General features: G+C 36.4%; 1 protein-coding gene across 10 annotated transcripts in view; it reads right to left on the reverse strand.

Annotated features, from left to right (window-relative positions):
- The window catches only part of SHANK2 (SH3 and multiple ankyrin repeat domains 2), a 362,639-nt gene that overhangs the window by 137,149 nt on the left and 208,754 nt on the right, over positions 1-16,736 (reverse strand). For 7 of the 10 annotated variants that reach the window (XM_074918532.1, XM_074918533.1, XM_074918531.1 and 4 more), the window contains 2 exons: positions 8,043-8,125; positions 6,300-6,424 (listed from right to left, as the gene is read on the reverse strand). In XM_074918532.1, the coding sequence (XP_074774633.1) occupies positions 6,300-6,424; positions 8,043-8,125 (208 nt within the window). Of the gene's footprint in view, positions 1-6,299; positions 6,425-8,042; positions 8,218-16,736 lie in introns of those variants that run through there. The other 3 variants (XM_074918540.1, XM_074918538.1, XM_074918539.1) reach the window with 1 other exon arrangement.

The raw sequence follows: 16,736 nt of genomic DNA on the forward strand, positions 1-16,736 counted from the left end.
AAATGGGATAAATACCCCTATTTTCTCTTGCACCTTGGGAATACAAGCCCAGTATACACTTCATGTAAAATCAAAGCTAAAGAAAAATGCTTCCCAGTTCTGCTCACAGCCGGTTTTGTATGTCTCACAACAGCAACGTGATTTCATTTTTGTCTGCTTTTTCAGTCTTATTTTAAAGCATATTATTTGCTTAGGCGTGAATAAGTGAGCTCTTGTAAGAACCAAATTCTTTTTTGTCTGCCCATTTCCATCTATGCCGAAAAGGTAACAGTCTTATTAATGTATTTTTAGAGTTAAACAAGATTGGTCCATCTTTTTTATGATCACACTGAGCACATTTGGAATACCATCACTTCCTACAGATTAGAGGCTGCATTTAAACAGATAAAAAGAACAATCCAAAATAGTTGTCATTTTTCTACAGTGCTTCATGCAGATCCAAAGCACTTTGAAGGCACAATAATTTCATTCAGCTGCCATCATCCACTAAAAACATAAATTAAGGGAAAAACAAACCAAACCCAAACCCTCACTCACTGAGTTTAAGTGGAAAGAAAGCAAAATACCTTTCCATCAAGTGAAAAATTAATCCACTAGATCAAAGACTGCGCAGATACACCAGACGTTAACACCTGTACCACAGCTGCTTTCTTCCCAAGACCCCATTGTCCCACGTCTCCAATACATCTGCAGTAATGCTTGATCAGAGGAATGCAAAAACCAGAACAGGAAGAAAGTTTCCATTGGACTCTGACAACTTTCATTTTAAGAAGTGTCAGGAGTATGTTTGTGCTTAATAGACATCATTTACAGATGTTACCAAGAGGATGATAACTAACTGGTAAACAGAAATTACCTTTTCCCTCTAATGTGTCAATTAAATATACAGATTTAAAAATACTGGTGCCCAGTCTAGGTGTAAAAGATCTGCTGTACCTCAGACCTGCAGGTTAGTGACAGCCCTGCTACCCTTACAATAACCTGTATACATGCAGGCACACATACTTTCAGTATATATTACATATATATCTATGTGCTGAAACACTGCACTACCAATGAAGTTTTGGTAAATCTATCGTCTTTAAAAACATGGAAGAATATTGTTTGTGCAGTTGAACCAAAACCCAAGATAGGCTCTATCTAGGAACTGAACAGCTCAGGGCACCCCGCAATGAGCCTGGTCGCTCTCCTGCTTACCATGAAAAGGAGGAGCAGATAAATTGGCAACAAAAAACCCCTAATGCAAGACAGTGAACTAAGGTGGACCTTATTCTTTTGGTCCACCAAAAGGCCTAAGTGTGAGAGGTAAAGACAGTATACAAAAATGTAAGAATATTACTGGTTTTTTCTTTCTTCTTCCTACACGCAGTATTAGAGGGGGTCTTACTAAGCCATGGAGCTGGTGTCCATGCTTTTGGGAGGATATGAACAAACTTTCAGAAAACGAATGCAAAAAATTGCAATGTGATAATCCATGTTACTACAAAGACGCTAACTAGGCCTCAGTTGATTTCCAAGAGAGAAAAAAACCCCATGGTCTCCATGTACCTGCCTCAAAAAGAAAAAAAAAAAAGATTCCTATCTGGTGGCAGAAACTAGTGAAATTCACACTAGAAATATGACAAAACTTAGCCACGGGGTAATTAATGAAGATTACCTAAGGATGGGAAAGTTTCTCTGTTGCTAAAAGGATTTAAATCAGTAACAGATGGCTTTGTAAAACCACGATTTCATCCAGCCATTGAACACAAATGTAAGACATAACATTGCTGTGCTTGCCAAAAATATTCATAATGACTATAGTCTAAGTTACAAGAGTAAAGTCAAAAGCTTGCTTTCCAGATCAGATCTTAAGTTTTTATAAAGTGTTTACTGGAATAAGCCAAAAACCTATCCTATTGCTAAACATGAATCTAAAGTTACTCATGTGTGTATTATTAGGAAAAAAACATCAGGTATTTTAAAAGTCTTCCTAAACTTACGGCTACTTCCTACATGGAGAGGACAGATATCTTTATCTAATGCAATGCTAAAATAGTGCTGTCTATAATAAAATATCTTTTTTTTCACCTATCAGTACTTAAAGAAAAGTTTGTACTAGTAAATTCTGTAAGCTCTTGAGGATGAAGGAATACAGGCAGTTATACTACAGACCATTTTGCATGCTTTAGTACAAGCACCAAATGAACTGCTCTGCAGCAAAATGATGAGATTTCTCCTATTGCCATCTCTGGTTTTGATCCTCAAATCAAACCTTGAATTTTTCCCTGTTTTTATTTTCTTTTTCTTCCCTTTTTTTTAAAATGGATAATACACTGGGTTTATCTAGTTTACATTTTAACTGAATGTAAATAAGCAGCCATCCTATTCTGAAGACAATAACATTTCAATTTATCTGGAAAAATAAGTGATTTTATGGCACAATAATGCAAAATGCAATGCCTCATTTAGAGAACAAATGCATTATTCTGGTAAAATAGTGCAGAATTATTCACTTTCTAAGTATTCATATTATAACATTATTGTTTGGTATGAGATATGCTCTGTGGCAGGTGGAAAATCCCCACACATCACATCATGCCACACCTGCAAAACAGCTGTACAGTCATGGATACAAAAATAAAAAATAGTTAATAATCCACTGGATTTAAATTCATTGAGATAGTCTACATTCTACTAAACTAAAGGAACTAAAAAAGCTATTCTGAGTTAATAAACCTCTTCCACTTCAATGAATCGCTTTATTTGAAGATGGTTTTACTTGTATATGTCATCAAAGCAAATCTCAAAAGAAAAAACAACTCCAAATTCAAGAATACTTAAGTCATGTTGTAAGACAGCACTCTCTGGACAGCAGTATTCAATGGTTCCTCTATTTACACTGAGTTTGATTACTACACTAAACAAGGTAACGAAGGGTTAGGCACAAACAGATTATTCATAAATAAGAGATTTATGGTCAGAGCTAATACAATACTTTCTTTCAAATATTTCAAGTAACAAATCAAATCAGCTTATGGTTCAATTTTTTCTGATCAAGCATTTGCAAACTTGAGCAGGTGTACTATAGAAACCCAGTCACTCTGATGACTTAACAACGATCTACAACGGCTTTAAAATTGGTGTATACATTAATGATAGTTGTTGGTTTTCAAATCCCCTTCTAGTGGAAACCATAATTTTTAGGTTGGATAGCACTTGTCCTTATATGTTGCTATACTTTAATCTGTCTTTTTAATTAGGTGGATACCAAACCTCAAGAAAACATCAACTAAAATAGTGAAAAGTAGCAAACAGGGCAAGCTATATGAGCTCTCTCAATTATAACAACCAAAACATAACCATACTCCATTTCTGACTGTTTATCAAAGCTAAGAAAAATCACTGTTGAATTGCTTATGAAAATCCACATATAATGACAGCTGTCTCTAGCTAACTGTTACAGCTCTAAAACTACCCATGCACTTTTCCAATACATTTTGTTTGTGCTCTATCCAGAAAAGCCTCTACACACATTACAATTTTTATCACAAAAAATATGACTGGCTTTAAAGCAAGGAAAAAAGCCACATATTGTCTGAAATTTTAATGAAGAGTCTGTGAATGTGATTTCCAAAGGCAAGTTTAAGGTTAATCTCTGAAGTCTCATGTTAAAATTAATTGTACATGTTGGACAAAGCAGTATCATGTGGCTTTTCAGAAAAACTGCAAACTTGATAAAAAATCAGTGAAATGATACTGTGCCACCCCTGTTGCAGCAAATAGCCACTATGTTTACCTACTGAAGCAAAACACCTTTTCTTCCTTTTCTGTGTAGACCTTTTTATTTGTTCGGCTCAACATGCGTCATCTTCAACACTGAACTACTTTATTATGCTCAGCAGCTGATATCAAAGTTTTACCCCCTTCAGAAGATCCAGAGACCATAATTACACATGAAGAAATGATGCCTTCTCTTCACCTAGGCTCATGAACTCTCCTGCTTCCAAAGAAAGGATCTATCTTCCTGTCAAACCTGTCTTTCCACAGTGAGGAGTAAAGGAAAAGGTTCCCCTTATCTCCAGGACCCCAAGCCACCAAACCTTCTTGAGCAACAGCAAAACATCTGCTCTCCCTTGCATTTTGTCCTCTGCCAAATGACTCTCACTTCCCTAAAGCCTGACGCTTGCCGCAAGTGTTATAAATGGGACTAATTAGGATCCTAGTTGCCCATTAACTCTTTTATTATTCATGTGACATTTATGATAAATGCATTATATTACTTACAAATGGTTGAGGTGGCACTTACACACAGCAGCATAAACTTTAGAGTCATGGGAGAAATCATTTAACAATAAGACGGACTAACTACACCAGTTATGATAACCACTTGCTGCAATGTAATGTCCATTTAACTCTTGGTTTGACAGGAGAATAAAGTAGCTTGGCATTCCTAGAAGGGCAGGTGGACCAGTCATTTCTATTTCGACAGTAGTATCTTTTGCATGAGTGTAAGTATCTTCGAAGATGGCTTTCTACAGCTAGACAGTATTGTGCACTGCACATGGAGTTCATAAAATAGAACCCCCCCGCCCTTCTCCAACATAAAGGTCTTTGACAACAGCAAAGTTGTGATTTCTCAGGATTACCATATCCTCTTAATTAAGTTGCAGAATTCAGAACAGAATAACCCTGATGAACATAAAGTACACAGAAATGGATCTGATTTGCATGTAACAACTGCTTCTTTCAGAATTAATTACAAATATGCTGGACTGTGTAGAGTGTGGATTAATGCAATGCATGTACATGTTTAACTGCTTTTCTAAGCTAAGGCTAGGAGTAAATTGTCTAGACAATTAGTTACAATTCTTCTACCATTTGCCAGAAAACCAGTAAAGCTTTGTGCAGAATCTGTCACCCGACTTCCTGCATCCCTACAGAGCTCTTAAAAAAATCCACATGCATAGTTACTATTCTGTAATCCTCTCCATTAAATCACACGTTATTCAACATCAAATCTATCTGTGAAATCAGACAGTACAGGCTGTTCATACTGCCTATAGGTTAAAAGCCTAACAAGAAATCAACTTCTAAAAATAAAGCATTGTTTAAAAAAATCCACCTAACATCAATAACCACAGTTTTGGAAGCATCCTTGCACAGAGTACATATCAGTACAATTAGTAAGCTATTGTTCAGCAGTTTGCTAAATGCTTATTCTTAAGCAAACAAACAGTAGGAAAAATGTACAGATATCTACTTCGAAGTCTGCAAAGCCTGTTCCTTCATTGTTACAGTGTGAAGGAGCAGTGCAACTATATAAATTCAATCCCCATGGGAGTTCAATGCACACAACAAATGAAAGCTGCATATTAGATCCTCTCCTGAATGTAAAGGCCAGTTCTGCAGAAATAAATGTTGTAGCACCAGTAAATGCTTTAACAAAACATGTCTGTGCCTGAAGAAGAAAAAATCAAATCAAATCAATAGATCTTACAGACAAGACTTGGTTGATCCATCCTGAAAGACCTATTTTCAAATACCTAGTTTCACAGAACCACGTCACTTTGTTAGTCATGAAAGGGTTGTGGGGGGAAGAGGAAGAAAATTCCAAATCATGATTTTGTTGCAAACTGCCCAGTAACACTAAAAAGGAGTACCAACTACTTCAACAAACCCTAAAACACCAACCAAAACCCCTCCAAAATATAAAACATGAAGACATTTTTGGTATGAAGAAAACAGTTAAATATAACCTTTTTATAAAGTAATTTATATTGCAATAACATTTGTTCCTTATTTTTTGTATGATTCTATTTACAGTACAGTGTTGGAAATATTTAATTTCAAGCCAAAGTAATTTGCTTTATTCTCCATGGTTTCTACACAGCACTAGACCGCTGATATTTCTAACTGCAGCAATAGTTGAATAAAAAGTCATGAATTTTGGTGACTCTGTCAAAATGTTTAGAAGACCACAGAGCTGATAGCCTACAATAAACACTGAAATTAATCTAAATTTCAATTCAGTAATACAAAGAAGAATAAAACCTCGCAAATTTTTCTGATAGCGTATTCCCAAATATCAAAAAGAAGAAATAGAATATTCTCAGCCAAACCCAATGTTGTTCTTTTTAACTGCTTTCCTAAAGGCTGCATGAAATTTTGAAATAGATTAAGTGAAGCACACTATTGGTGGTAGTGCACTGAACTTGCTGTTCAGAAGCATCACACACTTTTTCCAAAGTAAATTCTACAGAGTGAACATCACTATTTCCCCAAAAGAGCACTGAGAATCAAAATTCAGGATCTCCTACCTCGATCAAAAAGTCTCCAGTTCTCAGGCCAGCTTGCCATGCTACTCCCCCTTCATCCACAGATTCCAAGTACTGCAAAGCAGGAAAGGCTGGAGTTGGGGTGAATTCTTCAATTGGTGTGTCAGCTTTAAAAATAAATAGCACATTAAAAAAAGAAAGTTACGGAGTGCTTGCAAATACCACTTGACTAAAGGCCTCTTATTGGCCATTCAGATTTATGGTTAAAAAATGGTGGGTGCTAAAAGTAAGAGGACTCTGCCTCAGAGGATAACAAGATGCTGGGAACAGAGTGCAATCTCTCTGCAATAGCAATCCACAGGTCTTCAATTCAGAGAGAAAAATACATGCTTCTTTACTGACACAAACCAAATCAAGCTATATGAAGCAATAGCTGGATTCTGAGTATTCCAGGATATTCAGTATTTGTTCAAGTAACCCTTTTGTATGCCTAGAAAAATGGTTGCAACTTTGGCAACATCCAACTAAAAATGAATTATGTCCTGTAGCCAGAAGAGAGCATCTGGCCGAACTGGGGGGATGGGGTGAGTGGGTAAGGATGAAAAAGATCAAACTGAATTTTTCTTTTAGATTTAGATGTATATTGCGAAGAAGATAACAGAAGAAATTACTTTTAGGAAAGGAGGCACAGCACGGCTTGTAACAGCCCTCTCTCTCCCTGTCACATACACATACAAGCAGAAAAGTCCTTGGGTCTTTCACCTGAGGTGCCCTCGCTGTTACAGAGAAAATCTGGGGAAAATTGTTGGGCTTACACAGAGGGAGTAACCTCTGCTCAATGCACAGACAACTCATGCCAATGGGGTAGCTACAAGGTAGCGCTATTGGCTTTGTCAGTACAACTCCAAAATTTTTTATTTAGCTAAAATTAGAAAAGCTTTTACAACACTGGAAATCTATGGTGGCACTGGTTTAGGGGTGGGGAACAGGAAGAGCAAAAATGATGTCCCAAGAATGAAGATATGGAATAATTTTCATGCTCAAGCAAGGCAAGGGAGAACCCATGTAAAATGAGGGGGAGCAAGAGATGGGACATACCATCATATATTTTTTTTAAATACAGAAGGAGCAAACTGGACTAAAAGTTAAAAAGCAAAGCATCAAATAAAATGCTTTTTTTAACTCTTAAGAATACCATTATTATAGATTTTAGTCTACAGAAAAGTAACATGCAGTTTAACATATGAACAGCTTTTAAAATGAGCACACTACAGGCCATGCAACATACGTGCAGCTTCTGAAGATATAAAAAAAGATCATATTTTCATACTAAAACTGCACCAATGTCACCTTGCAGAAGATCCACACCTATTTTAAACAAAACATCACTCTCTTGTCTATTTCTATTCATAGACCTATTTAAATAGACTGACATTTGAAATAAAGAAGCAGGTTTTATAAGGAAAGCACGTTTCCCATAGTTAGGTAAACTGCATAACAAAACAGATTAATGACAAAATATTACATATACCAACACAATAAAAATACAGACAAAACTTTCTCCCCCCCCCCCAAACGATTATACAGTGCTTCTCCTATGTAAAAATGCAAACTGCTTCAGACAGAAGCCACTAAAATCCGTCTGAGTAGTATAGCATACAGAGAATCCTGTTGTCTAGCAACCAAGTGCACCAAGAATAATTCCTGCTTATATTCAGAGATGTATAAATTTCTTCATGCCAGTGCACATCACACACACACACACACACACACAGAAGCACATACCTTTTGCCCCTCTGAGCACAAATCCAAATCCTTCATTGTCTTTTTTCTGCAGGACCACTGCCTTTTCTTCTATTATGCAGTCACTGTAGAGAGAATTCCGAGGATAGCGACCATTATTACATCCCTTCATCACCACTGTAGTAGCTGCTCCTCCAGTGTGCAGGTTCATCATCATCACAGCCCGTTAATCAAATAATATTGCAGTAACCAAGCATGTGAAAATAAAGAACAAATAGTAGCGAGGGGAAGACAAAGACTAAGCTTAACGATAAAAGAGAACATGACAAAGCAACTTAAAGGGAATAAAAAAGGCAGAGAGGAAAAAGAAGAAATCATGCATGGTGGTTTGTGTTCTATATGAATGACTGAATGAACATGTGATCATGTAATCTGTGGGCTAGCTAGGACTCTAAAAGGAAAAAAAGTAAGTGAACTGAATGACAGTATCATTAATAAACTCCTCAATCGTGGATGTACCAGATGCATCTTCTAGTGAAGCCAAAATGAAACCAACCAGAAGAAAAATGAGGCAGCATTTTAAATTTAAAGATAATAAATTATGATTTTATATTAGCTAACTAAAAGGCACAAATATATTCTGAAAGCTATGCCTTGCATCAAAAGCCCTTTTTCAATCCTATTGAATGTTGCATGCTGCAAGAATCCCACATGATCATCTGACAGCCTACAATGCTAACAACGTGCAGCTGCCTTGGCGTCATCAAGCACAAATTTCCACAGCATCAAGAATCTGCATAATTGAAATAGTAACAAGGCATGTACAATCAGGAAAACACATTTCTAAGGAATATTTCCCATCTTCTGAGAAACAATTAATATTATAAAACTAGGAGATGCTGTAAAGGACTATTTATGTAAGCAATATGTCCTTAAAGAGAAAGTAGCCTTAGGAATCTTACTGTCATTGGCTAAGAAAAAAGTAGACGGTAGACGAAAAAAAATGCATAAAATCCACATTAAAAAGGGACTTTTCATATACAGGCAATGTTCTGTAAAAGCTTTGTTTAGTGTCTTTCATTAAACATTCAGTTACTAAAAATAAGCTCAAAGAAAAAAAAAAGACAGAAAGAAAAAAGACAAAAAGGGTTTCGACGCTCTTTTAACATAAAACCATTACACAGCACAAGTTGCAAGACATTCTTCTGAATAAAGACAGTATCAGGGGTTAAGTCTTCATGAATCGTAAGCACTGAAAAACACACTGCTAGGTTGCCTTTAAAATACCTACAAAACTATTTAGGATAGAAGGAAATAAAAGCAAGTTTTCTGTCCTTTTCTTGATTTTTTACTAGCAAACCTAGTTGCCACTGGTCTTGTACAGAATCTAATCACTGAAGCATTCAATACAGTAAGAGACCGGATCTGCTTCGGTGCCATTAATAATCCAGAAGGGGAGGAGGAAACTAAGTAAAGAAAAATTGGTGTGACCTTTTTATTTAAAGCTCTGAACAAAGACAAGAATGATGATAGCAGGACACCAATGGACAGCCCCCAAGCTCCAGATCTTTCATGTATCACAGACTATTCCCTTTGGTGACTTTCTAACTCTGGCTGAGGGATGCAACTGCATGTTACTGCTAAAGTGATGATATAACTATGTCTTCCAAACTACAGAGTATTTAAGCACCACACATGAATTAAAACTACCACAATGATGACTTTCTGAGCAACAGATGATCTCCGTAAGTATCAACAGCTTCTGAATGCTGTCTCTCAACTTACTATTATTTACTGTATAATTCAGACATTACCTTTTCTTACTAATAATACCCCTGCTATGACAAGGATATAATATGAAAATGTCCATTTCTTCAGAAAGCCAAACATACTCCTGGTCAGGGATATTGGGGTGGGATGGAACATGCAACCCTCAGAGCCCATACCGTAGTGCTGAAGCCCTCCGTCAGTGTCTTGTTATAAAAACTAACTGAACCTACAAGCGTACTGACTTCTTTTCTTCATTTCAGCACACACAATTTCAAGGTGGGGCTCCACACTTACCCACTGAAGTCAACAGCAAAGCTGTCTCCAGCCTTTTTCTTAATACTGGGTCAAATTAATGAACCCCATTTCCTTCAAATTTCCTTGTAAACAATCAATAGCTTAACAGAAGTTAGAAGACTACTTTTGAGAACCTAATCATAGAAAGTGCTTGGTTGAAAAAAACACCCTTCTTACCCCTACTCAAATTCCACTCTTGTCTCATTTCATTAATATAAAGAATTCAGAAGCCTAATAGCTAGGTACCACATCAAACCTTGCTCTGATCCTTTCATTTTTGTTGACAACACCAAACAACTTCATGATACCATTCCTTAAAAAGCTGAAACCTGAAGTTCCAAAAGCACTGCTCAGAAAACTTGGGATCAATTCACCTCAACACTGTTAGTCATCTAACCTAAAGAAAAGGCATCTAGGGTCTTTTCACCTTTCAAAGACAGCTAATGAAATGAACAGGCATTTTCAAGTTATGCTCACTTTCATCCTAATGTAGAGGTCTTTGACTGCTCAGATTAACAGTATGAAAACCACCTATGATTTTCTTTTCATGTACAGCACATTTATTGCATAAACTATCCTGTTTTATACTTCAGTTTATACATCAAAAGTGGGAATACTAAATTGCCAAAATTTTATAAAGTTTTGTGCTTTACATGCAAGGGGGAGGGGAAAGGGAAGAAGCGCAACATGAATTTTTGGTAACAAAATATACAAACTGATTTCTATTATTTGACAAATACAGCTTACTAATATAATGTTTAGGTCATGTACTACATAAGGAAAACTCCATCACAGCCTGTAAAGCAAAAATGTAGGTTTGAAAAAATCAGATGTGTAGCCATTTCTTCTCACTTACATGCCAGAAGGGGACCAGCAATAATCTTACACCATGAACAGTTTTAGCTTATTTAAAGCAATCACAGAAAGCAAATTGATTCTCTACACACACCCCAGTGCTGCAGAGCTAAGAACCAGCAGCAGGAAAAGGATGGAAAACAAACATGCACACACAAATGAACCAAACTTGCAACCTCCACACCCCTTCTCCCAGCAAACTCACTTCGCATGCCCAAGGAAAGGGGGCAGAAGAGGGGGAAAGAAGTTTAACCTCTGACTGTTTGCAGTACTGCTTTTTGTTTGCTTTGCCATGACAGGGTTCTCTTATCACAGTGTCAGACTGGACCTCTTCACTGAAGACATGCTGAAGGTCTGTTCACAGTCTACCTGGTCTTGGCAGGCAAAGAGCTGCCAAATGTAAAAGTAGGTCAGAACTTCTCACAATGAGCCTTCTTGGCATCATGTCTTTGATCCTGAAGGTGTTGTAAACACTTAGCAACAGAATGCATATAGGGTACAGCTACCAGTGACAAACAAAGGTGACAGTACGTTAAGCCTGTTCAGAGGTCTGTGCTCAAGCAAGAGGAAGAGGCATTTCTTCACAGATGCTTTGAGTACAGCGTACAGCTCTACATGAGGCTGAACAGTCGCTGCCACCTGGGATACACCAAATTGCAATAGGTAAAATCTTTAAAGTTCATTTCAGTCCCATCTCAAACTGAAATTAAACAACGTCCATTTCAGAGGCAAGTTTTCAGAAAATTACTAGTTTCATATTATGGTAATAAAATAAGTAATTAAAAAATCAATAGCTCATTACTTAAATAGAGCACACAGTACTTTGACTTTGGGCTGTGTAAGTCCAAGATTCATTGCATACAAAGTTAAATGCAAAATACATCCTATCAAACGCAGAATATTTCTGCATGAAGTACAATCTTGAATATAAAAACTTCAGGCCAAAGAAAAAGTCAATCTAAAATCTTTTCTGCTTTATCCAAACACAAAATATCAGAGAACATACTTGATCATCTATTCTGTAGCTTCCCTAACACTTTAAGGATCAAGAATTGTGTTAGAATTTCCATAATTTTACAGACTTACCAATGGAGAAAGAGGATAAAAAAGAGATTTACCCATGGTCAGACAGACACCTGAGTTTTGAACTCAGCACTGTTATGTTCAACATAACAATCACTGTTTGGGTCATCTTTTCAAGACAGCAAGAATTTCGACTTTCCTAACAGCCCATTAAGACAATACTTGAGGAAGGAAATAGAAATGTCAAGTCCTTCATAAAGATCTGTATGAAGTAAATAAAGGCTGAAGCACAGGTGCCTTTTGATGGGAGGCAAAACCATGAAACCTAGCTTCCATTTCACTAACTAGAATAACTACACCCTATCTTAAAGCATGACTTATTCCAAAAGTTAAAATACTAAATTATAGAGATGGAAACTATCAGGACCACAGAATATGTTTAGGCAAGTTTGTATTGTGTGTATCATTGCTGATTGCAATCTGAAAAACAGCACGTAGAGTACACTCCACTGGAAATGGTTATCATTATCTGGAAGCAAAAATGGCCATTTGGTGTATTGTCAATCTCTCCCTAAGGCAGAAAAAAAAAAAAAAAAAAAGAATTTAAACAGGAATTATTTTCCTGTCTCTCTCCAATCATGCATCCCCTAGAAATGCAATCGAAGACTAACCTTTTCAGCTTTAACAAACTGGACTACAGCCTTTCAAGGCAGAACAGTTGTCTAACAGATCACATATGAGATTCAAACAACCAGAGTTACAACCAAATGAGTAGCCTTCTCAGCCCACAAGCCCTTCAGTCAGACAGCTTGCTCTATCCTTGAGTGAAAAGTTATTCTATCCAAGCTCACTTCTCCCAGTTGGCCAAGTAAATTCAAATCTCTTCCTTAGATCTTTTTTATATCCTCTCCTCAGTACTCCTGCAGTTTCAATCTTCTTGAAAGATCTACTGAATTCACAGCTAGCTACATGTAAAGAATGATCAAATCACAGCCCAACAATAAAGGAAATGCTTTTTTTATACTTTGCCAGACACAATAAATCAATATTTAAACCATTCCGTAACTTTATATACAATGTCTGAAAGCAGTCACACTAATTCCTTTCAGGCTAAGCTAACCAATTTATGGTGGTTATGTTCAAGCCCGTAGAAGGGCATTCAGGAAATCTGTTCAAGAGGAGCTCTTCACTGCATGTTCTGACAGTCAATCCCTGTTAAAAGCACATAAAGAATGTTCTCTCTGAATATGACCCTTTTTGGGGAAGTTACCTGTCCTGATACCCTATAAAATGGAAATGATGTCTACAGCAAAACTTATTGCAAGATATAACAGACTTTCAGTGGAAAAAATTTCACTGTCATTGCTGGAAGGGGTCAATGTTAAAATTTAGAGTCATCTACTGCAATGACTCCAGGAAAATTGGCTAATCCTAGTAATGAAGGCCTTCAAGGTTAATGAAAACTCTGTATGTAATTGCTCATTGATCATACAGCTGTAGGTCTTAATAGAAGAGTTTTCCCAGCTCTTGCACAACATGCAGAACAGCAGTCACTTGTTCAAGAGCTAAACCAGTGACTGTGGTTCTTTGATGAGCAGATAGGAAGATACACAGATGGTCCCTACCTAACCTACTTACAACCCAAACAGAATCAGCAAGATGCAGCCAACCGTATATTCAAACTCAAAGTAACCTCTCTCTAATACGTTGCCATCACATGGAGAGATTCCCTGACGTGATGTCTTGCATCACACTGCAATGCAATTTGTCTTAGGAATATATTATTTGGTAAATATATGATACAGCTTTGAACAATAACAGGTTATTATGCTAAAGAATAACTCACAACTCAGTGCTACTGCCTTTGATAGAATCTTTTCATAGTTTCTCATGATAACATCTTTAATAAGCAGTAATAAATTCCAGCTATTTTGGTGAATCCTGTTTTACCATTTTTCAGAATGTGTGTTTACTTTATACTCTTACAGGAGATATTCAGGAAAAATACAATCACATACTTCGTCCTGCCTTGTGTCAGAAGCACATGCATAGTGTTCACTCTGTGCAACTGACCAATGCTGCCAAGATAATTTGAGTTATATAAGACAAGTCTAAATGATTTTCCATGAGAATGTATGTCTATCCTGACATTTATAGCAATATATGTTCGGGAGGAAGGCAGTAAGAAAATATTTTCAATAGATGGTTGGTAAGTACCTCAACATTATACTCAAGGAAGACACAACCTGCCATTAGAACAGAAATACTGGAGAACGGTAAACTTTAAGTTGATAAACTCCTTATTAGGTAGCTGAAGACAGAAGTCCAAGGAGTATAATGATGGTACAATAATTAAAGTATGATGGAGAAAGGATGGATTGAATCACATAGAAAAACTAAAATTGCAGGGTCTTCCTTTTTGTTCTTCCATATATGAGGCCAAGAGGTTCTCACAATAGAGCAGCTCAGTGAAAACATTGTTTCCCTTCCTTTGCAGTGTTTGAATTTCCCCTTTCTTCTCCTTACCCCCAAACCCATCAGAATCATTTGCAGAAACTCACAGATGTAATTTTTTTTCATTTCTTCAGATAGGGTATTGGGGCACAGGCCTACATTTTATTCCATGGAGCTACTGCACAGAAAGTGGAGTTAGGTTGAAGTTGAACCGTTTCCCAAAACAATTATTTCATTATCACGATCCAGAATTCTCACATCAGTACAATATTTACTGTTAAAACTGAATCAGAGGTCATATTTGGAGGTAACAAAACTGCCCATCCGTAAGAGCTAATACAGTTCTCAAAATACCTTTTAGTGTCTTCAAAATAGTTACACTGGAGAATAAGAATTATTTCATCAGGCAGTCACAATGACAAGGACCCCAAGCCATTTTGCTTTTTCACCAAAAATACAATTACAAAATCAGGGCTGCATATGGACATGCAGCTTCACAGGTGCTCTCAAGGAAATGGCAGCATCCAACAACAGTATCTTTGCTAGCATTTCCAACAGTTGGCTGTGTGTCAGTGCCTTACTGGCACAGCTGGCACCCAAGCAAAAAAAAAAACAAAAACCAGAAGGAAAACAGACCACCACCACCCTTGCACTATTGTTATCTCTGCCTTTATAATTTATTGCAAATAACTTCAAATTGTAATAGAAAGGACATACTCTAATTTCTGCTCAGCCAGCTTTAGATTCCCTTGGTGGCTGAGTGGCTAACTCGGCATAGCCACGTCCTCCTCAGCTGGGTACGTTGAAGCCGAGTAAAGGAATGGGAAAGAAGAGAAGATGCTCCAGCAATACTCTCATATACTTCCTATATTCATATATTTGTCTTTCTGATCTCCTGTCCCAGTGCTTTCTCTACAGAGTTCAGTAAACATCACACAGAGATCTTTGATCATGAGAAAAAGCAAGGCTGTGTATTTTCCACTGACATTCATTTGTTGATGGAAGAGGTGTATGCCAAACTGTCGCATGCCATAAAAAGACATTAAGCTATTCTCTAATTCCTATAATGCACAGATCTATATTTCATTGAGAGGAAATTATAGACTACAGTAAAACTTGACAGGGCATATAACTTCTTCACACTTTTAAACAAGTAATCACGCTGTCTTTATTGGATTTACTTCTGTAAAAAATGAACAGTTCCACTAAGTTATTGAAAACACCAATATCAGTCATGAAGTGATTCAATAAGAATTAGGAAGTCAGAAACATGATGCTACTTTTTCCAGCCCTGTGATTGACAGAGTTGCCCAAAAGATTAACCATAATCACAAAGAAACAACCTATGTTAAAGAAAGTAACAGTGCTATATACTTCAATGAATTTATACTATAAAACATTACAAAGAAATAGAGGTTTAAAAAGAGAAACATTAAATTTTATGACACAAATGCAAAGAAGTGACACAATTTCTTTATGTAGAATCAAGAAGAAGCTTCTGTATGTATATCAGTCCACATTCTTTTATCCAGCCTTAATATCATATCCTTTGGTGTATAGGAGAAGGGAGCAGGTAAGCTAAAGTAATACTCAAGTCAATCGATTTGGGTAGTACTATTTTTGTTTTTTTCCTTTTTTTTCATCTAAGTGGTGAATCTGTAACCACTAAAGTAATATATGGATATAGCAAAACAGAAAGTCAAACAACTTACTGGAAATATAAATCAACCAGTAAAAGCCTGATTTTATATTATACAGAAATCTCAGGACAGGATATAAAGGAAAAAAAAAGTAAATGGTAAGGTCATGGTCCTTTATATATATACACACACTATATATATATATATATGGATATCCATATATTAATATATATACACTCTATATACATACACACAATACAATGAGTATATATAGTCTCTTTTTTAAGAGAAATGTTATTATTCCCTTGCATCTGCACTGGCAGGGAGAAAGTAAAATGCATAGTGGGGTGAGGAGAGTGGCAAAATGAGCTTAAAAAAAGAAAGCTTCATTCCTCTAAATTAATTTAATTTGCATTTATTTAAAAAAAAAAAAAAAGAAAAAAAAGAAAAGAAAAAAAAAGTCAATTCAAGTACCACACATGACAAAGTAAAAACTAAACATGAAACATTCGGGCAGGTGTCCTAATATAGAACATGAGAGTTTTAGAATGCAGAGTCCTTCATACAGATGTTCCATCAATCACATCAGTATTTAGGGCTACAGCACACTCCACTTATACCTAATACTTAGTAGCAATTTTCAGTTGTAATTATCAACCATTTGAACAATCTAAGCCTGCAGTATGAAAATATTAATATT

Source organism: Athene noctua, chromosome 14 (genome assembly GCF_965140245.1).
Source record: "Athene noctua chromosome 14, bAthNoc1.hap1.1, whole genome shotgun sequence".
NCBI classification, from domain to species: Eukaryota; Metazoa; Chordata; class Aves; order Strigiformes; family Strigidae; genus Athene; species Athene noctua.